We start from the raw sequence: 22919 nt of genomic DNA on the forward strand, positions 1-22919 counted from the left end.
GTTTTTACATGACTGATGCAACATTTGTTCTCACATGTTCACTATATTCTAGGCAAAACAACTTAAAGTAAAAACTTTTAATATAATTAACATGTCTGTCATTATTGATAAAAAAAAGAAAAAAAAAGAGGAGTATACAAAGCCCTAAAGGGCCACAAGCAGTCGCAAATTAAGAGAGAGGTAACCCAAAAGTTTTTGGCACACACACTGTCACTGTCACTCTGTCACTCTGCCAATGTCACTCTGTCTATTAAAAAAGACAAAAAAGTCTTTATATGAATGGCTTATCAGCCTAATAATTTGTTGATGGAGGAGCTGCAGTTGAGGTTTAGGTGCCAGGGGGCGTCACCGAGCAGCAGGCAGGTGGATAAGCTCCTACAGTTGACTGTGAGAGCTGAACGACAAGGAGCGATACGCACGGAAGAGGCAAAAGTGAAGCAGGTTGGATTCAACACAGAAAACAGAAAAGAAGAAAACCTGACTGGTTTCATTTTTTCTTTCTTTATCAACCCGTGGTTTGTAAAGTTGAAGGCGAGCGAGCCGCCGGTGCGCTCTGCGATGTCAGCCGCTGCTTTCAGGCGTGCTGGGAACAGGAGAGGACGCCTGACCTGCAGCCTGGCCGGCTCGTGCAGCGGACACTTAATTGTTACCTGAAGACAATTAAGCAGCAGTCGAAGGAGCGAAGAGCGAAAGTGTTTGGTGTCAAACTTCAAAAGAAGCTCCTGTGTGCCGGAGCAGCCGGTGGATGTTGCGCCATGGAGATAAAGACAAGACTTCGAGCCATACTGATGTTAATGTGGATTTTACAAGGTAAGCCAATTAATTCACTCAACGGGCACTAAGCCGCGTGCTGCTGCTGCATGTGGCAGCCTGGGAGTGACACCACAGTCCACTGGCAGCTTATTTGTGTCATGCAAAGTGATAAATATTTGTTTAAAACGACACTTATGCGGAAAACAAGAAGGGCAAAACAATAAAGAAGTATCTTGTCGCCAAGCTGCCACTTTTGAACCAATTAGAAAGTCAATAAAACAACAGAATTTGTGTTTAGCCAACTTGCTCCATACAGGGCCAAGCTGATGTGAGTCTTAAGGGATAATTGTGATAAATTAAATCAGTAAACAATACACAATACAGTGAATTAAGCACCGTTTTGTACTGTAGCTGTATGACCTTTAACACAGGCTGCATTATTTAAATCCTGAGTGGCTGTAAATGCATAGGTGTGGATTTCTGGGGAAGCAGGGGGACATGTCCCCCTCAATATTTAGGGACTGTTTGTTATTTATGAGGGGGAGAGGTTATGCGAAAAAAGGGGAGGCAAATCAAATATTTTTTTAAAGCACTGCGGAGGGACTTTTAGAATTTTTAGTTTTGGTTTAGGGGAGGGGCATACAACTTCTTTTTTTTTTTTTTTTTTATTTATTTTGCAGCAATTTTTTAAAGCAACCATGCCCTCCAAGGTTTGGAAGACATTTTTTCTATAAATAACACCATCAATTACACCATTTGTTAATGCCAGAAATGGTAAAAACAGAAATAATCCTTGTTTTTTCAAATTTGTGACGGTTCTTGGACACATTATGTGTGAGCAGCGCTTCCATCTTGAAAAAAAAAACCAAAAACCAAAAACATTAACAAAACTAGGCATAAAATTATTATATTTCATTTAAATCACTTCATTCTTCATCTCATTTTAAATTTTGGCCAAAAATAAACCTCTCACTAAACATGCATGACAAGAGTGAATATCGAAGGCTTTCTTTAGCTTTCAAACATCAAAGTTACACCCCAGCCACTCCCCTCCTCTTATAAATAAAGAACAGTCCCTTAGAATATAATGCATTTGTCCCCTCTGATAAAGACATGAGAGTAAACTTTTATTTTGACAAACTTTAAGACATTTATACCATAATTTGATGCAAAAAGTTGTGCATAAAATTTCACAATAATGTCAGAAATTAAGTGCTCAAAATATCCTGACAGAAACCCCCGAACCTCCTGTTTCCTGTGTCCCCCACCCCCACACCCCAATGTTGAAAGGCTATGAACTTGTGGAAGCAACAGAAATGCATCACTCTGACTGATATCATTGGCAGACAGGAGCAGCTATTAGTCGACTCAGATGCCAAATATGTGTCAATCTGAAAAGCCCTCCCACTGCCGTGTTGTTTTTTTTTTTTTTACTCTAGCAAAATCTGTATTCAAACGCAGGAGCAAGCACGCTGACAATTCATGAAATATGTAATTTTTATTGCTGTGGCTGCTGCTGCTTGTGGTTTTACCAGAGGTCCCCTTTTAAGCACACAGCAGAGTACTCTTCATCTTAAGAGGGCATAATGTTGTTGCATGGTTGAATGCTCAGAAGTGAATTTCAAGGAAGTCAAGTGTTGTTGCTCTTTTTTTTTTTTGGCTTTCTTTTGATGCTTAATGTCCCATATGAGGTCAGAAATAATATAAAAGTGAGAGAATCTGCCTGAAGGAGGAGGATGTCAATTTAGAAGATTTTGAACAAGACAATACCTGCTTACATTTTGGATCACTTAATGGTCGTATAGGCTCAAAGTCCTGAACTCAAAGTTGGCTTTTTACAGGTATGGCTTGCATGCATTTGTTTGGTTATGAAGTCGTAGATCAACATTGATTTCACATAATTCGGCAGAAAAATATAATCAATAATGCAACACATTTACACCAGTTGTATGAAAAAATGACCATTTTGCATGTATTTTAGTCAACAAAATTTGGATTTAAAGAGAGTTTTGTCATATTGTCTTGTTTGGACTGTAAAAATTTCACTTGAAAGCAAAACTGAGGATGCTGTTGCTTTGATGGCAAACGCAAAAATGTTGACAAGATGTGTTAAATACTAAATGTTTTGCTTGTTCTTATCAACACATAATCTGCATCATTCAGAACTCAAAGAAGCCCTCAAGGCTGGTACCTGTCATCTGTGCTGCTGCATCATTTCTAGCCAGATGTTGGCTTTCCCCCTGTGCAGAAACCAGAGATTATTGCAGCTTGTGTCTTTTGTGTCAGGATTTGTTTGGTTCAAAACTCGAGTTTCACTGAGGAGCAGGACTGGAAAAGACAGAAAGGGGACATTATATCCATGTTTAACCCACTTTTGAGTGCTGGCATGACTTATGATGTCCTTTAACAATGCAGAGGACACCTGGCGTTCAATCTCTTTTTTTGTATGAGCTTCATGGGAACCACTGTGGCGTGAATTTTACACATGCCATCCTTTGATTTGGAGCAACTGCTAAATGGAATGAAACAAATGAATGAATTCAGTCTGCGTCTCGCTGGCGAGTGACTTCTTCCTGTTCTGATGATCAAATGGATTTCATTTCATTTGCGTGATGGATTTCTTTCCACATATCTGACAGCAGCTCAGCCCGTTCAGAAAAGACAACCAATCCTGTCTGTCAGAAATGTCATAGTTATTGAGTTAAGAAGACTGTTGCACGTCTGTCCGACTCTGTGAGAGCGAAGTAGACTCAGCTTGTATTGATGAAACAGAGCAGATCATTAGCTTTACACGAGAGGAACCATATCTAATTGGCTACTGAACACAAAAATAAATCTGTAAATACTTAGCTGCCTGCAGGAGCCTTTTCATATTTGATCATCTGACACACATGCTGAACATTTCATAACCACTGACAGCAGTAAATTACATTCTGGTCGCACCACACAAACACATTACTGCTGCCCATCAGATAGCTCAAACTGGCCCCGAGGACAGTGACAAGGTGACTTGGCTCCCAGCAGTCTGAGTGAGGAGTTTGTTAGCGTGCCAGCCTCACCCCCACCTCTTGTGAAAATGCCTGTCTCTTCGGCCCGGCTATTAAAATATTGTCATGTCCTCGGCTGATTGTGTTCAGTGACGGCTGCTTTGTAATGAGGCGGGAGCCACTTGGCGCTGGTGTAAGCTGATGTTTGCGAGCCAGCTATATCCCTTTTCACAGAATAACTCACAGAGCTTAGGGTAATTCTGATTATGTATCGCATGATTAACTAAACAAGAAATTGGTTGGTTGTCGTCCAGCACCGGAACAAACAGCGTTCTCGGCAGGGGGCTGCCATTAAAATTAACCATTAGTGCAAAGCTTCCTGTTGGCTGGCCTGGCAACCAACAGTCTCAGTCATCTTTCAGAGATCTGGAAGATATCTGAAAGAGCACAAGTCAAAGTCAAAGACTGGAGCAGTGAATCCAGCTGCCTTTTAGTTTGTGTTCCTATATACCAAAGTGTGTGTGTAATATAGGGGCAGATGCAGTCTGTTTGGAAGGAACATGGGTAAATTAGAAAAGTAATTGTAACTAAAGAGAGCAATTTCTGAAAAACCACAGGTGTGAATGCCAGCATTGAATAGCTGACACTAACACAGCAATGCTCACGCGTTAAATGTTTTATGAAACTAATAATGTATAAATGAAAAGCTGATGCTATAAGTGCAATGCATAGTTTAATGAGAAGTGAGGGTCTCATAATATTATTCTTTTTTATTATAATTATTAATCTTTTTTTCTAGTAAATATATAGTTTAAATCTGGTAATATTAAACTTTTTTTCTTCTTGTATTTTTACGAGTTTAATCTTGTAATATTGTGACTTTTTTTTCTTGAAAATGTATAATTTTAATCTTTTAATCTTTTTTTCTTGAGTTTAATCTCATATTTATGACTCTTTTAAATGTAAATTATGAGTTTATTCTCATAATATTTTGACTTGATTTTTCTAGTAAATATGAGTTTAATCACATGATGTTATGACTTTCTACTTGTAAATTTATGAGTTTAATCTTGTAATATTATGACTTGTTTTTTATCGCAAATTTATGTGTTTAATCTCACAATATTATGACTTTTGACTTTGCTACCTGTCATGTTATTTTGGACATTTTAAGTTTTTTTTAAATTAAATTTTGTAAAAGCAAAGTTGGATGTTTTTAGTTGATCATGTGATATTCCTCATCCATCAATGGACCTCAAATGTACATCTTTATTTAAAATTTAGGGTCCTCCAGGGGACAGATTAAAGTGCAGTTACCTGTGATATTATTTTTTATTTTTAAATTAAAAACACTTGCATATCAAGCTAGCTAACTTAGCTAGCTCAGCTCCCAGGGCTCTCAGGTACTAGCGTGTTCTCTGCTCCTTCCTCGTTGGTGGAAATTGGGAAATTTGCAAGTTGAAATCGACTTGAAAACACAACGACTGTCCAGTTTGAAATTCGTCAACGCAAGGTTACAGCCCATGAATGGATACTGTGTACATTAAGTTTTGCAGTAAAGCTAAACAAGCCCATTCCTATTATGAGAAAAAAAGTTGTAATATTATGTGATTGAACTCGTAAATTTGCACAGTGCAAATTTGTACGCCAGTTCGGCATTATGAGGTAGAGCAGTATAGGGATACCTGATACCAGCTACCTGTGCTCTCCACAACGGAATCACTCAAAAGCTGGAGTCACTGACTTAGTGACAATCCTTAAGCCAACAGGCTTACAAATACCCTTTACTATATAGTACTGAATTGTGGAGTAAGATGGTTGACTGTTTTTTCACCATTTTTCTGTTTTAAGATATTTTGGGCGGGCCTAAAACCATAGCTCGATGATGCATTGGAGCTATACTCAGCATAACCCCGTCCCTGGCAATGTAGCAGTGTAAAAATGAGAAGCATCATTAGCATAGTCCCGTTTCAGATCTGACAATACTGTGCATTTTTTCTTGATTTTGAGACCTTCTTTTACATACTTGGTGATTTTTTTGCTCATTCAAATTTGGTCAAGTCACCAACACATCTTTCTGTGATGTGACAAACTCAGAACACATTTTAATTATCACTTCACACAGACTTTAAGTTGACTGCTGACAGTAATCCTTATTCATTCTGATGTAACATGAAAGATCGCAGACTGAAAGTAATATTCATGTTTCATTCTCAATCGTTGATAATGTTACTGCACATCAGCTTACATTTTTATTAATGTCAAATGCTGTCTGTAGTCTTTACCAGCTGTTTTGTTGCTAGTTCGTGTCTGATTCTCAGAGAATAAAATCTAATTCTAAGTGAATTCATAAACTTCACTGGATGCAAGATGCTTCTTATCAACAGGTCAAGCGGCTCAGTAAACTTGTGAATAGAAGATATTTTTGGGTGGCGGAGGACACAGCTTTGAGCTACAGTGTGTGATTTCTCAGTGGCAGTGTTTTGGTTTTCTTCCCTTCCCTTCATGCAGGATAATAATCTAAAAAACATTCAAAGCGGATATGCTCTTCCTCGTCACCGGAACAACCTGCCGCTGAGAAAACAGCCTGATGCCACACATCGTGTGAGTCACATTATTGAGTTGAATTTATCGCCTCTGACTCGAGTTGCTACCAGTTTCCAACATTTGTTAAAGTGACGCATACCTTAGTGTGTGGGAGCCTAATTGATTCGGTCCACTCGGTGTGCCACAAACGCACAGAAAGCCCCCTGTAGAGGCTACAGACGCTGATCGGAGGCAGAAAGCTCCGGCGCTACCTAAAGTATTCTCTCATGTAAAACTAGGTCAAATTAATTGGCTCATGCTCACCACACAATAAAGAGCACAACTGCGGTGCTCAGATTTTTATGTTCCTGCAACTCAAAGCTGCTGCATGTTCAGCTTCATACTACACGCAGAGACAGTTACAGTAGTGGAGGCTGACAGGTGTTGATTGAAGCTTTGCGTGCCGGCTCATTGAGCTAATGTGACTTTGAGGCAGGTGATCAAAACAATCTGAATGTGCCCAGTTAACTTTGATGGATGTGCATCCATCTCGACACTGACACAGCACAGAATTTTGCTTTCAGTTATATAAACTTGGAAGGTTTTACAACAAATTAAGCTGCAATCGAGGGACAGTGTCATATTCTCCTGCATTTACCATCACTATTACAGTAAAATTAGATGTTTATAGTATTGATGCCATCATTGTTCTCACAGTTACAAACAGCAGGTTCTTTGGTGTTATAAGGTGGTATAATTGTGAGCATTTTGCACCTCATGCATGTTACAGTTTTTCTTGATTACTAAGACATGCTTTATAACACTAGAATCACCTTCTTACACCTGGGTCACACTGTCTGCGTGAGAAGTGCCGCTCGGTCGCAGCTGGCTGCTGCTCAGGCATATTTTTTATGAGGCCACCTTATTTTATTTATTTTTTTATTTGTTTTTTTAGGTCTTTGCAATAGGAGTGCTGCATATTTAGACGACTTTCCATACAACAGCAGCGGAGTGACACGATCAGCATCTATTCTGTGTTTTTTTTCTTCTCTGCAAGACTTGAAAAATGTTTACCTTTGGGTAAAAATACTGCTCTCGTCACTGTCAGTTTTTTGCCCAACTGTCCAATCCCAGTGAAGGAGGTGAGGCAGCATAACATCACAATACTACAGCCTTGAACAGGCAGTGTTAAAAGGCTGAACCACTTTATATTGATAGCTGTATTTTGTAGTCCATTATTGACTGAAAGAATATATGAATTTGACAAAAGTTGTGTCAAGTATTTTTGCCTATATTGGACAGGACAGATTTTAAGCGTAAAAGGGGGGAGAGGGAGGGGATGCCATGCAGTGGAGGGCCACGAGCTTGTGGTAAATCCATGGCCGCTGCAGCAAAGACATTGCCTTTGTACATGAGGCACCTGTACTATATACTACGCTAGCTCCCCAAAATATTTGCTTTTGTTGCAGGTTTATAATGTTTTTATTGTTTTGTGTTGTCATTTTGGCCAGAAACTTTCAGTTTAGGCCTGTTTGTGAACTGTTCTGAAAATGTAAGCTCTGAATGGTCAAATGTGTTCAAACAAATGAGGAAAAACTGTAAATGAACCATCCATGTTTCGCCCACATAAGACAGAAAAATGTGGCAGTGTTCACCATTATGTTCTCTCAAACATATCAGTGCTTTTCTTGCTGAATAGCTCCCTTTGATGTTTGGTGCTGTACTGCATCAGTGATTTGCTGTACTGCATCACACCAACAGTCCAATAACAGCATTCAGCAAGAAACCTTCAAAGCAGCAACTTGAACTGTGACCATAGGGAAAATGTGTGTATCCAGAAGTCATCCAAGAGTGTCATGTTTTTGGTTGAATCATGATTAAACTAGAAGGAAATTAAGTTCCATAACTGGGCAGGAAAGTTATCAATTCTGCTTATAACCCAGTCTAACCAATCAGGCGTGATATCAATATTTGTCTAATGAGTTTCATTGTCTGAGAAAAAAATTAATTAGTGATGGTATATTGGAAAGCAGATGACCTACAATGAAGCAGAGTGAAAGGCAATCACTCAGAGCAAGGCTTACATCAGTAGAGTATGCATAACTCAGATGTATCTTGCTTTTTCATGCACACTATTGTACTCTATCTTATAGCTGGTTTGTCTCAAGTGAGGCGTTCAACTCGTGAGCATTTAACTCTTGAAGTTTTTCTTATTTAAGTTAAAGCAGAAATGTAACAGACAAAGCACAGAGAATGAAATGTACATTAACCTCAGAGGTTAACGCTTTATTTTCAACAGTGCAGAGGGACAAAATTGATGTAGGTGTATGCAGATACTCCTTTAGTGTTTAAAGGAAAATATGTATAGTCAGAAAAACACAAGAGATACGACCTCTTAGCATGAATGAAGTAAATCGAAGCTGTAACACTTAACATACTTCAATGACGACTGTACCACAAAGGCTTTTAAAAAATCAGCTGTTATATACTCTTTTTATTTAGTTGATAAAATCCGTCTTTACCTGCAGCTTGTTCGTTAAATAAACATCAATATTGATGCGCCTTCACCTGTTTCACCTGTTGTCATCTCTCCTCCCACGCTCCTTTTTTATACAGCTAATGATATGGCCACTGGTGACCAGTCCGGTTTGTTCACGGAGGAGATGAGTCACTCAGGGCGCTTTTTAAATCTTCCAACTTGGCCAAATGGACAGTCATTTTTGCTCTTTTGTCTCCCCCCCAGCTGCTGCACCTTGACAGTGTTTGAATCATAGACCTTCTGCAAAGAAAAATCAAATCAAATGTTTGTACTCACTGTCAGTTTATCTCCCCTGTTGATCACGCCCATAAATGATGCAACTCGGAGGAGTGTGAGATTTACACCCCAGGCGTGGGCGAGGGTCGTGATGATTTAGCCCAGGTGCACCCTGGGAAAATGGCACACACTAATGAGGTACATTCCCTCTTTAAATGAGACCATGGCTCTGGGTAGTGTGTGAACTTCAGAGAGCAGGCACACAAACACACAAAACGCAAGGCTGCTAACTCGTCACGAGCAACACTTGCCAAGAGGCGTTTATCTTGAGGTTCGAGACAAAGAAATCCTATTAATGCTGGTGAAAGCAACGTTAACCTGCTGAAATTAATTTTTCAGACAACTCATCACATTTACTCTGTTCTTCTTACTGAAAAGCAGCATGTAATTGCAGGAGGTTGCTCCACTCTGACAGAGGCTCTTTTCTTTTAAATGACTCGAAAAAACGGTTTCATCAGCATTTTAAAATGTTTGCTTTTATCCACAGAGGGAGACTGATTTTTAAGGGTAAAATGTGTGAAATCTGCTGGTCTGTAATGGAAAAAAATGTTTTTATTCTTTTGACTTTGTAGTGCAGGTGGGAGCTGGGCTGTGTGGTATTAGCAGATGAGTTTTGCACTAAGACGCTCAGAGATTCTAGTCCTCTTGGGCTGTTATAGTGAAGCAATGGTAGATGGGATTTTTTTTCTATGTTGTCATAGGGTTGTATGGGATTTCTGCCATGCTGTATTGGTGATAGGTTAGTTTTAAAATGGTAGGTGATGGCCCCTGATTTTTCCCCCTGTGAACTGGAGCATAAGGAAGCAGGGATGAGAGATTAGTATTCATTGAGGAGTGAGAGGCTTCTTTGCTCCTTTCTCCCGTTGCTCGACTGTCTCGCCAGATGGAGGGGAGGGTTGTTGTGGCCAGATTAATGCAGTCATGTGGTTTGAGGTGTATCCTGGCCTTAAAGGCTTCAATCGTGGTTATCTGAGGCTAAAGAAGGTCCTTTAGGTCAATCCTGTGATGGATAACTCAACCGCACGGGCTGCAGTTGTTTCTCCATGTTTCTCCAGAAAACTACGTTCGCTGTGCCTCTGTATGTCATTTTCTCTTAAGTATTCAAAAACTACAAATGTTTTTTTTACTGTTTTTTTTGTCCATGACATTTTCAGTTTGGTCACTGCTTTGGTTTAGACTAAAATTACTTAACAACTATGGATCGTTATAAAACTTCTAACAACCATTCATAGTTCCCGGAGGATGAATCCTAATCATTTTGATGTTTCCCCTTTATCATTGCCACCATGATGTTGAGATTTCAGGTTGACTTTAAGAAAAAAAACAGAAATCACTCCCATCAAGGATTTTGAATGTTCAGTTCTTGATTTATTTATCTATTTAAGAATGTATTAACTTGCATTTGATGTTCAGTTCAGCAATTATCAAGTTTCTAGTGAAGTCAAAGATTGTTTATTTACAGTACTGTCACTTTTTTTCTGCAGGTTGTTGGGGTGATCTCGTCTGATTAATTAGCTGTTGGCTTTTTCCTTCTCCAAACTATTGTTATCAAATCTGCCTTTAAAACACCACTATCGGCCGACCTCTACACCAAACCCTCCGGCAATGGTCTTTGTCGGTTCCATAAATCCCCTCACTTCCTTTTCGAGCCCTCAAGTGTTTATTACAGCTATAACATCAATTTATTTTGTGGATCAAATTCTCACTCTATTTGGCCCCTCTGGAGGCGAGGCAATTTGCCATTAGAATTAATACCTTCAGGGGTGTTGAAGCTCAAAATAGAAACAAGCTACCCAGCAGAATATGAGGCTCAACAGTATTTTATAATCTGGGTGATCTGTCAAAACTGGGGATAATTGGCTCTTTGGGATGACTGAGAATTGAAGCCGGGCAGAGTAATGACCTCAGCATCACTTGAGGTGACGCTCCTGTCTATAAGCCTCTCCGAATGTCATTAGTATGACCAGGGAGGATGTGATACGAGGAATTTCTCCTCAGCATCACCACTAATGCTAGCCTCTCTGCAAGGACTGTCCAGGTGAGATTCATATTACTATTTTTATTTTTATTTTTGCACACCAGCAAGTTAAGAAATTACACTGTATCTCGATTTCCCAGTTAGTGAGAAACGGATCTATATGACAGACAAACATTTCCACACAGGAAATATGATCAAAACACACAGCGGCTGCTGTGCAGGAGTTCAAACAAAAAGCATGTAGATCAAATGCAAAAAGGATTTTGTTTTTTTTGCATCTCCATGGAACTCCGGTTTACAGATTATGTAGAAGTTCAGTGAAATATGGTGCATTATTTATCATGCAACCGTTTCTCATGTTGTCACTGACACTAAAATTGGCAGGTTTGCAATGTTTATTTCTGCCTCTGTTATCTGCTGTGTTTTTTCAGTGTTGGTGGTTCATGCTTTGGTGCATTCTCAAAGATCTGGGCAGCAGTTGTCCAACTTACTACAACAAGAAATTTGTGACAGATGATTTTGTTAAATTAGTTCAGCTGTTGATTTTGTAACTTGATCAAGGATTATCCTCATTTATTCAAACACAAGGACTCTGAAAATACAGCCAGCACAAACACAAAGTAAACTTGAAATACTGTAAAAAACAAAATGTAAATGCAACACTATGTTTTTCTCCCATTTTTCTTTGATGAATGTGAAAGACTTCAGATTTTTTCTATGGACACAAAAGGTTTAGTTCTCTCATATTTTGTATAAATCTGTGTTAGTGAGTATTTTACCAACAGAATCCTTCCACCTGACAAGATGCTGATTAAACCGCATCATTACAACACAGGTGCGCCTTGGGATGGTCACAATAAAAGGAAACTCTAGGCGGGTTTCCATTACAGATTTGTGCAAAAAATTAAGCAATATTTTAAAAATGTCGATAAAACACAATTGGGAGCTGACCAAGATCCCCGAGTGATGTTATATGACTTTTCTCACAATAATATATATACACAATATTGCAAGGAGCATGGCAATGGATGTTCAAAACATCAGCAGGTTTATTTCTATTGCAGCCACCGCACTAGCCATCATTATCTCCAATTGAAGGCGATACAGGCGTATTATGCGAGCAATAATGGAAAGGCAAGCACCATATACGTGGGAGCTGCCACGTGTGAGCAATTTGTGAAAGGTGACACGATTTTACAGGAATTGTGGATTCAAAACTTACAGATGACCTGCTTAACTTTTGAAGAGTTATGTCATGCAATAACACCTCTTGTAGCTCCTGCTGCATCATGAGGGAGCCAGTTCTTACCAACAACCACATAGCCATAGCATCATGTGACCTATAAAAGCGAAGAAAGGTTTGCAAAATATGTTTTTCTTGAATCGCATGAAATATCACCTCATGCGAGCATAAAAACTTTTTTACAATAAATTTTACCGTTTAATTAGTATCTTGATATGCCACACCTGTCAGGTAGATTAAGTATTTTGGAAAAGGAAGAGTGCTCAGTAACAAGGATTTAAACAAATTTTAAACAAAGGCCCATTTTTAAAGAGAAATAAGCCTTTTGTGTGCATGCAAAAAGGCTTAGATCTTTAACTTCAACTCTTGAAAAATGGGAGAACGACAACAGCGAAAACAAAATTGTACATTATTAGTACATTTATATAAGTGAAACAGTATGTAAAATTATTAATGAAATTCTTAAAACTCAGCTAAATATTAAATTTTATTTCGTCTTCATTTTCATAAGAGTTTTATATGATTTAATTTGATTTCGTAAAAGACATTTTTGTTTCATAAGGGCATTTTAAAAGCTGTACCGTAATGAATAACTAAAAGCTGTTTTAGCTAGGTGTTTTTACTGAATATAAACATTTCATGAGGTTTAAACAAATGCAGATCCATTTTAACTCCATGACTTAACTTTCTCTGGCACTGTATTTGCATCCAGTCTGACTAAATAATTTTAATCTGTGTTAACAGGCGCTTTGCCTATGCAGTAACTGGGTGGCAAAAGTTGTTTGAATCATCACTTTTATAAACTACTCTGAAATAGTCATGCAAGTGCTGAAAAATAGCTTTTTTAAAACAATGTCATATTTAGCAATCCTGAAATTAATTTAGCCAAAAACATGACCTGCTTTATGAGGCACTCTCCTGTATCTCTGTCAGAAACGTGGCAGCAGGCAGTCATGCATTAAGTTACATTTATTAGGATCTATAGAGCGAGTCTTACCTCATAGTTTTTTTTTCCAGGAGGGAATTTGCTCATTTCTATTTTAGGCCCAGAGGTTGGTTGGTATTCTAAATTGATCTGGCGAACACAGCTGCTTCTAAGAAACCTGCTCACACCTGATAAGCCCAGTAACCATGGCACCTTTACCGGCAAAGCTCTGACATCAAATATGCTTCACTTCAGATGGGAAGGTGGAAGTCATAAACTTTCTCTGGTATCGAGTCTGCCACTAAAATACTGAATTTATTCTCAAACTGGTGACACATATGAGAAATGATTCCACCCCGAAAAACTGCATCTGAAGATATATTATGTTCGCCCTGCCTTTAATCTACAGTCAAGATATGTGAAGACACTTTCTTGAAGATTAAAGAAAAGAAATATACAGCATGTCGGTCCCACACGGACACTCACAGGAGTTAGAGAAACATGAAATTAATTAAAGCTTGACAAATTCCTATGAAATGTTACATCTGCTGAGTTCCCAGTCATCTAAATGTGACTCTATTGGTGTTAGATGATAAATAAGAATGAGAAGTCCCTTACAGTTACTCCCTTTAGTAACAGAGCTACTTACTAACATTATCAAACTTAAAGGAGCCAATCCCAGTGAAATGGACTAGGCGGTTTATTAATTAATTTTACCGCGTTAGATTCTGAACATGCTGAGTACCCTCAGGCGTTGGGGATAAAATCTCTACCAAATAAAGTGGAGTTTTTGTGGGAAGGAAGTTACCTTTAAGGATCAACCACGATCAGCCTCAATATTCAGCTTTTTTAAGATTCTCCAGGATTTAAGCCAGGCTTTTTATGGCTAATATGACCATTAATAATCCAGTAATCAGGCCACATAGAACAACTACCAGAAAAATGTTTTATATCAGTGGTTCCCAACTGGTGGGTCGCGGTCCTATTCTGAATTCTGCAAGTGATTCCTGAACGTGCCGAGTTTGTCAGAAGCACGCTTTAATTCCTGGCACAAGGCTTTAATTTTGAAATGCAGGTTCCTGTTATTCAGCTACTCTTTTATTGCTGTGTTCTTGGTATAATTTGGCCTATCAACATTTTGTGCTTTTCCAGCATTTGTGTACTTTTGTAGTTGCAATGCTATTTATTTGCTAAGTTTTAAGTAACTGCAATTAAATCTTGCAATATGTTTTTTCCATTATGTTCTAAGCCTAGGCGTTGTTTACGTTTTGTGAAGTAAAACTGAATACGTGGTAATCTCGTGTGTGGACCTTGAACTAATGACCAAGGACAAATCTGGACCCTGTGGCTGAACCAGCTGGGAAACACTGTTTTATGTAACCATATAACAGTCTATATTTCACAGCAATAAAATACTCCAAATACAATAACTTAAAAATAAACTAAACAAAGAAGTTTCTGTTGAATAGAGTAACTAATCAGAGGTTTAATGGCAGAGAAGAAGACGAAAAGGACTCGATGCCAAGCGTCACCCTAAATGAGCAAGCTCATTATTTACTGTATGTCTCACTGCGGTAAAGTGTATCTCCAGTCTGATCTACGATGAGACCTGCAGTGTGTTAAGGTCTTTCAGGAGAATGTGATCCGTTACTCTGTCTACTGACTTTGCAGAGCATGCTCAGGGAACACTGACAGCTGTGGATGTGGTGTATCCTCTGGAGAGGCATTGATGGGCTTAGTGGATGAATAGATCTGTTTTTAGTTCAGATCCTAAAATCTGGTCTGCATAATATAGGTTTATTTGATGTTTTAGTTGCTTTTTTTTCTCTACTTGCGGACATTTTATGGACTGAATAAATTGTTATGCAGACCTAGTGTTGATGGTATTTTACAACACGGTGTTTAGTTCCAGCTGAATGGAATTGATGTTCCCCTGTTTGCTGCTTTCAGTTTGTTTTGTTATTGTTGTGACTGTGATACTGTTAATTGCATTAATTGTATTATTAGTTCATAGCGTGGTTTCTGATGGGACAGTGTGAAATACACATGAAGAGATGTAAGCGTAAATGTTGTTGTTTTGACGCTTGTTGTTGTTCTGACATTTAATCAAAAATATGCCTTCAGACGACAGAAGATAAAAGTGAAACATTTTTCACATCCTCTGTTTCAGAGTGCGTTTCATAGTCACAGTACTGACAGACAACAAAGCAGAGGTTAACAGCTGCTTTTAAGAGCTTAAAAGAATAAAGTTGCTACAAATAACTTTATCAAAGAGAATTATTATTATTCAGCGTCAAGGCAAAAAATAGCTCTTCATGCCCTTAAAATTACCAGCGCTCCATTTTCATATTGTAGCAAGTCAGTTTGTGATTAATCAATGATTCAGACTAAAACATCTGCTGGGTTTGTAGCATTTAAGACAGTGTTTCATTATTCATGTGTTCTCCTCCACACTGAAACTGTCTAATTACTCAAAAGAAGGAAAAAGGCTGGACAGAGATACAGCTGATGTTTTCGGTAAAATCCTGGAGTGGAGACGACTGTCGTGCATTTAGATCTGCTAATCAGCGTACTTATGTGTCTTTGCTGATTCGAAATGAGAAAATTAGTGAAACTGCCGCAGTTACAGAAATAGTGCTGAAATAAAAAAGGATGTACAGCTTTCTCAGAAAGTTTTTTTTTTCACTTTGAAAATCACAGATTTGAAGAATAAAATAAAGGAGCATGCAAAAGTAAAGTTTTTGAAAAGATATGCTGTGGAATTAAAGGATATACTTAAAGGGTGACTGGTATTTTCTAGCCTGGACCCTATTTTTGATTTTTTTGTGTCTGACTAATGGAAAAACTGCTTTTGATTTTTGTACAGCGTTGAGGAGACCACTGCAGAGGCAAAATATGCTGCAATAAAACCACTCTGGGCAATTACACACAATCAGTTGACATGCACTTAGGGTGCTTGTTTTTGCCACTGACAGGCTCAGATTGGCATAACAAGTGTTTGACAACATTATGGAAAGGATTCCTAAAGAAAATAAGCTTTTTTGTTTAAGAGTAAGATCCTTTTTGTTTAAAAATAAAAAGCCTTGAAATCGCCAAACCCACAAGACTTCATTGAAATAAACAATAGTTTTAGTAGGGCAGCCTCTTGAAAGCTTGAGCTATGAATCATCAGCCAGAGACCCTCAGTCAACTGTTGTTTCGCATTTGTAATCCACTGGTGCCCTTAGCTTGTTTACTAGATGATGTGAATTTAGCTCACCCACTGAATGATCCATGGGGCCCGTTCAGGCTTTAAAACTTTGTATAGACAACAAAACAAGTCGTCAAATATTCGTATTGAACAGCCTAATCCGATTTAACCGGCATCAATCTGACTCATGTACAGCATTAGTAGAAAGCCAACACATAAGCCAACAAAACAACAAGCTGAGACGGCTTTTGTGAGTTTCATTCTGTTTTTGTCAACTTTGAATAAATTATTTATTAAGATGATAAAATTATTGTTCATTTAAATGGAGTTTGGTGGCTTTGGAGATGGTGATTTCGGGACTGTTTCTAGTTAGAAAAAAAAGATCTTACTCATTAAGAAACGGTTGAGCTCTGGAAGGATCCTTTTTTTTGAATGATAATCTGAGCCTGTCAGTGGCAAAAACAAGCACTTTTTGAGGATGTACATTGACAGTGCATTATTGCCCAGAGTGGTTACATTGTAGCATGTTTCACCGCTGCAGCAGTGTCCTCAATACTGGATGATTTAATAAAACAAAAAGTTGTTACAGAAGTTTCAGCACTTCAATAACTGTGACTCTTTCAACTCAGTTGGACCTCATTTAAACTTTGGCTGGCATTGTTTGTCAGCCCACCAGTTTTCCACGCTGTGGCAAACAGTTCTCTTGATAACCTTCCCACTTATGGAGAGCGATACACAGTCGAGGACAAGATTATTGTAACCAGTCAGGGTATCTTTTTGACAAATACATGCTCATTTCTATTGAAAAATGCATTTAAAGCATATTAGTGAATGAGAGATGAGAATGACAATGATTCATTTAAAATAGGAGAAAGTGAAAGAGGGTTGAAGTTGAGCAAGGAGTTCATTTTTCTTTAGTACACAAAAAATATACATAGGTGTGAGTACCTCTACGCACTTCCAGGTGTATTATACTTCTTTTGAGAGAGCTGGGTGGGGTGAGGGGACAGCAGCAGTTTACACTTAGTCCTAATTGGTTTATCTGAAGGCCCGCACAATAGTTTGTGCCCTCAGGAGCAGCTTCTCTTCCTAGAAGACAGTTTTCTTAGAAATGGCTTTAAAACAAAGGTTAGCTCGGCAGTTTTCACCAGGTATGAATTTAAAAATGGATGGCCCTTTTGGAGATTTTTGTTGTTTTGCATCTTTTGGTGGTTTTGTGTGTCTTTTAGGTCATGTTTTGGTTGTTTTGTTTCTCTGTGTTTGTTTTGCTTGTTTTTGTTGTTATTATGTGTCTCTTTACAGTTCCTTTGCATCTTTTTGTGGTCTTTTTGAGTCTCCTCCTAGTCAGTAATTTTAATGGTATCATTTTGATGAAGGCCAGGAGAAGCCCCTTCACTCTTCGAGGTCCTGGTCCTGCCCTCAGTAGGCTCATTCCGTAATCCATCTATGTGTATACGCTCCAAAAGTCTCTTATCGCTTTACGGTTATTAGATATTATAAAAAAACTTTTTTTTAATTTTCTAACTTTTTTAAAAAAAAAAGAAATCTATGTACAGCGTAGACTGCTCATAGATCTCAACCAGTTCACAACCAGACAGACTCTCCACGCTCATTACTACCAGGTTTATTTCTCCACTGTAATGCGATTGTCTGCCGAGTCAAAGGACAGTGGTCATGTTATGATGTCTTCTTGTATGCGACTTTGGTGTATCCCGTCTCCCTCCCTGCTAAAGCCAGCTTGGGCTGATAATAAGATTAGAGCGTAGAGAGGCGGCTTAGTGACCTGACCTAAGAAACAGTGATCGTTCGTCCGTGAGGCTGCAGCAGATAGACATGACAGGGGAAAGGGGGTCTGGGAGCGGAGAGTGGGTGTGAGGCTGCTGAGGTTAGAGGGCAACAGGCGCCATTAAGTCACGGCACAAATGTGTCTATAAAATCACTGTGTGAGCGGCTTTAATTGCCTGTGCAGGAGACACTCAGAGGCACATTTAACCTTACAGCACACACACACACATACATACATGTAACATCGGAAGATGCACAAAATGTTTTATCTGCATACAAACACCTCGTTTACCTCTCCATCCATCATCGCCTCCTCCACAACCCAACTTTCGCCTCAGTGGCCTCATCCATCCAAACTAATCAATGCTCTGTTGAACTGTGTGAGAATTAAAGGCTTAACCCCTTATTGCCAACTGTCCACACAGATCTTAACAGTAGCAGAGATTTAGAGAAGGCACTCTAGTACTTATTGTGGAGCATTAGCAGTATAAAAACACTTTGGTCACTAAGCTTCCAGGATTTAGACTCTGAATCCGTTATGGAAAAGGTTTGATTTTCAAAAAGCTTGTCTGATGCAGGAGTTTATGTATATTTATTTGTGTTGTTGCAGCTGCAGAAGCTGTAATGACAGTTGTTATAAATCATACATCACTCATCGAGTTTTAAAATAAAATAGTTTTTATCATATCACACACTATATCCTTCACATTACCAAATTGTTTCTGCACTTCATTCAATCATAATTATAATGATTTTATTTATATGATACTAATACTTTTACTTTCAAATTCTGCTAATGTGGACGCCAGAGGAGAGCACTTGCAAATGAACACAAGTCTGGAACAAGAGCATGATAATCTCTATGGGGCAAAGCTGTGTAGTTATCAGACCTTTTGTCAGAGCTGTTCAGTGCTGCGCTATGATTGGCCAGTCTGCATTGAGTGGCGGGACTTAGCGAAGGGTCAATTATAACCATGATTTTATTCATCACATCATCTCCCTTCAGCCCACTGATGTGTTGGTATCTTCCAGGGCAACAAGTGTTATCAGGTTCTCCAGCAAAAGTCTGCATATTTCCAATGTTTTCATTGTTATGTGGCCCATAGATATTTAAACAGACAAGTCTTGTCGAAGTAGCTAATTAAATATTAGAAACAGAATTGTAGGCTAGACACATCCTTTGATGACTAGTGACAAATCGGATATTTAGATTACTGCTGACCCAACTGAAGCACACACCAACTTAAATGCATTTCCCTGATTTGTTTCTGGATTTAACACCTCAGTCTGCTGCCATTAAGACTCCAGCTTTTTATCTTATTGTGGAGAAAATTAAAGTAGCTCAAGAGGATTACACAAAATAAATCTCTTTCTTATGTCTTTGACCATTACACAGAGACATCACCACACGGTAAGTCTCAGGGGAGCAACTGTTCTCCATCGAAACACTGAAGGGAGCACTTTGACAAAAGCACAGTTTCTAATGCATTCACAAGCAGACCCTCGAGAGGCCTTAAAAGCCTCTCGCTTAATCCATCATGTCAGCGTGCAGGAGCCATCAAATCCTCTGATATAATCCATGTTGATTACAGTCCTCTCACCTCTGCTAAATTACTGTGCTCTTAATTGTGTTGAATGCAAGATGGTTCTGACTTATTTTCTCTGCTCCTGTCTCTTTTTCTCTTTCACTGTGTGCTGGGCACCATCTAATTTTATTTTATTGGAAATAGAAAGTGTGAAACATTTAGGGTTATACAACTCAATTACATGGACCATCACGTTACAACAATTTCTCTCTGTTGTGTGTTTATGAGTCCATTTGTCATTTATTCGGAATCTGTCAATGGTTGTAAAAAGAGCTTTTCAGCTCTTTAAAGTTAATGACTCAATCTGTCCCTTGCTCACTCACTGCTGATCATTCTGTGACAGCAATCTGCTCTTCAATCTGCAGTCAATTTAAGGGGGGGGGGGTTGTTCACTGCTTTTCTCTAGTTTGGCAGTTTTGATAACATATTTTACCTGACATCCAACAGGGCGAGGAACGAGAGCTGTGAGATAGTCAAACAGGTTGTAAACAAACCTGCCAGAACAACTTTTTTATCTAATGTCACGCTTTAGCTCTTTGACCTTTTGCTCTTTGACTTTTCGTTTTAGACTGGACTGTTTTGCGGATCATCACTTATCATAAAAAAAAAAAAACAGACTGCTTAAATAGATCTTAATTAAGAGCCATAATAACCAGTACATTCATTGTCTTTGCAACATCATCACATCATTTCCTTATGTCACTTTACCTTAAATGCTTTTATAGACATATATATATATATATATATGTACAAAGCTATAGATGTCATGTCATTACCTTATGTTACCTTGCTTTACGTGTGGTGCAGTCGTAGTGTTTCGCTGTAATTACGCTGAAATTTCCCCAGGAGTATCCCCAAATAGCTGCAAGAGATTGCATAATCCTTTTTATATATATCGATAAAAGATAAAAACCATCACAGCTAGAACATTCTTATTGTAACATGAAGCTAAGACTTCTGACCTTTATGCCATCATACTTTATGCCCGTAATTGCATCATGTTTTGTACGGGGCAAAAACACGTGAAAATGTGTGCACCAGTGGAATGGATTGATCCATCGCAAATGCCAGTGGACTTTTCTCATAAAAATAAATATATCTCAATAACAAAATAATGTACATTGTTTAAATAAATAACTTTTCAACTATTAATTTTTATTTTCCTACATTTAAAAATCGAATGGATCTTTTGTTTTTACATCGTAAAACATAATGAAAAACATGTTTGTTTTTTGTATTACTGTATTTAATGACACAGTTTCAATACTTAAGTCAGTCATTATGATTTAGTGACTTACGCACCCTTTTTTGCTTAGTTGGTAAAGATTTTAGGAATATGAAGTATTTGAAGAGAGCCAGAAATTACGTCACAATAAGCATAAAAAGCCAATATGGGCACTGGTGGACCATTTCTATAGCAGAATTCAAAGGGTTTGTGAATTTTTGTTTGTTGTGATTTTGCTTGTTTCATGTCTTTCATTCATGTTTATTCAGTTTACTGTTACATTTTTTTCCTCGTTATCACATTGCACTCTTTGTGCATTTAATATCTATGTTCCCCTTATTTTTATTCAGCGCGGATCTGTTGTATATTATACTAATGCACTTTTATTTATTTCTTTATTCACTCTTATTTTTTTAATTTTAACTACTACCAAGTTAATTAATGTAATTTAATCATAACTGAGACCGATGATGGCAAAATGTATGAAAATAATTCACTTTAATTAAACATTGCTTAAATTTTAACTCCACAACATGAATGTTAACTTCTACATAAATCCATCAGTCAGACTGGTAATATGCTTCTACTGTAAACATGCTGATACTTAAACAACATACTTCAGTCAGCATTTGGCAGCATATTGAATTTGGCGACCGTCCTTCAACCACAAGCCACGAGTTTAAGCTCCCGTGTCGGCAAACATCCTTCAACACGACACAGAATCTTTACCAGCTGCAGGGCTGCTCTCCTGTTACTGACCCTGCACTTAGACCTTGCTGTGAAAAGAAAATTTCCCTATAGGGATCAATAAAGTGTCACATTAGCACGGTAATGCACAGCTGGGAAGTAAAGCAGGAGCGATATTACCTGTACAAATCACTGTGCTACATTAATCATGCCTGTGATTTGCGAGCCTGCCAAACAGACGACTACAACCCACTTCGCTCAGCGGTTAAATGCCACACATGAACACTGCTGGCTGCTACATTGGAGAGCTGTAACTGCTGCTTGAACCTGCAGGCTGATGGAAAAACTCATTTTATAAACATGCTGTAAAACTCTAATGACTTACATATTTTTTTGAGAGTTTAACAAACCATTTAATATTTTTTTGCTGGTGTATAATCCACACATACTTGACATTCACTTCATAAATTGTAACTCTTATGACATCCTGAGCTGCCAAACCAGATGTTAACTAAAATCTGACAAGTTGATCTTACTTAAAATAATCTTGGAAACAAATTGCCTTGACAAAGGAAAGTAAATGTAATTATTTTAAATCCTTATTTATGTTTACTTTAGATTAAATTGCTAAGTTTTCTCGAAATTTAGCTGTATTCATTTTGTTAGGTTGTTGCAACTTAAAAATGACAAGGAAAATTACCTAATTATTTCTAGAGTTAGCAACTTCAGTAAACCATGTTCGCCTGACTCACTTAATTATGAAATAGAAGATTTAGGCAATGACTAAGATAAGAAATCTGTAAGTTCTGTTTTCTTAACATGTTTAAGAAAATATAGACATGATTGACTTGTTTTCAACTTGTGAAACTTGTCATTTTGAAGTTTCAACAACTTCACAGAATTCAGTAAATATAAGTAAATTTAAGTAAACTTAACAATTAGATAAAAATTAATCATAAATTAAGACTAATAGTAATATTTAAGATCAACATTTACAGATTTTACAGTGTTTCTAACAGCCAAGTCTAAATATATCACAGATAAAACTGATCACTGCAATGATTTTACCTTGTTGGGAAATCTTTTTTTTTTCATAGAGTAACCATGAATACGCAATTTTAGTGACTCTACTGTGTGTGTGTGTGTGTGTGTGTGTGTGTGTGTGTGTGTGTGTGCGCGCGTGCGCGTGTAAGTAGGTGTGCTGCACCATGTGCAATCA

At 38.0% G+C, this 22919-nt stretch overlaps 1 protein-coding gene across 1 annotated transcript in view; it reads left to right on the plus strand.

The window, feature by feature from the left end:
- Positions 1-405: 405 nt before the first annotated feature.
- Positions 406-22919, plus strand: part of esamb (endothelial cell adhesion molecule b) — a 50389-nt gene continuing 27875 nt past the window's right edge. Inside the window, exon 1 of the mRNA XM_042487235.1 lies at positions 406-810. Within this exon, the coding sequence (XP_042343169.1) occupies positions 756-810 (55 nt within the window). The 5' untranslated portion in view covers positions 406-755. The remainder of the gene's footprint in view (positions 811-22919) is intronic.

The sequence above is a fragment of the Plectropomus leopardus genome, chromosome 5, assembly GCF_008729295.1.
Source record: "Plectropomus leopardus isolate mb chromosome 5, YSFRI_Pleo_2.0, whole genome shotgun sequence".
Classification (NCBI taxonomy): Eukaryota; Metazoa; Chordata; class Actinopteri; order Perciformes; family Serranidae; genus Plectropomus; species Plectropomus leopardus.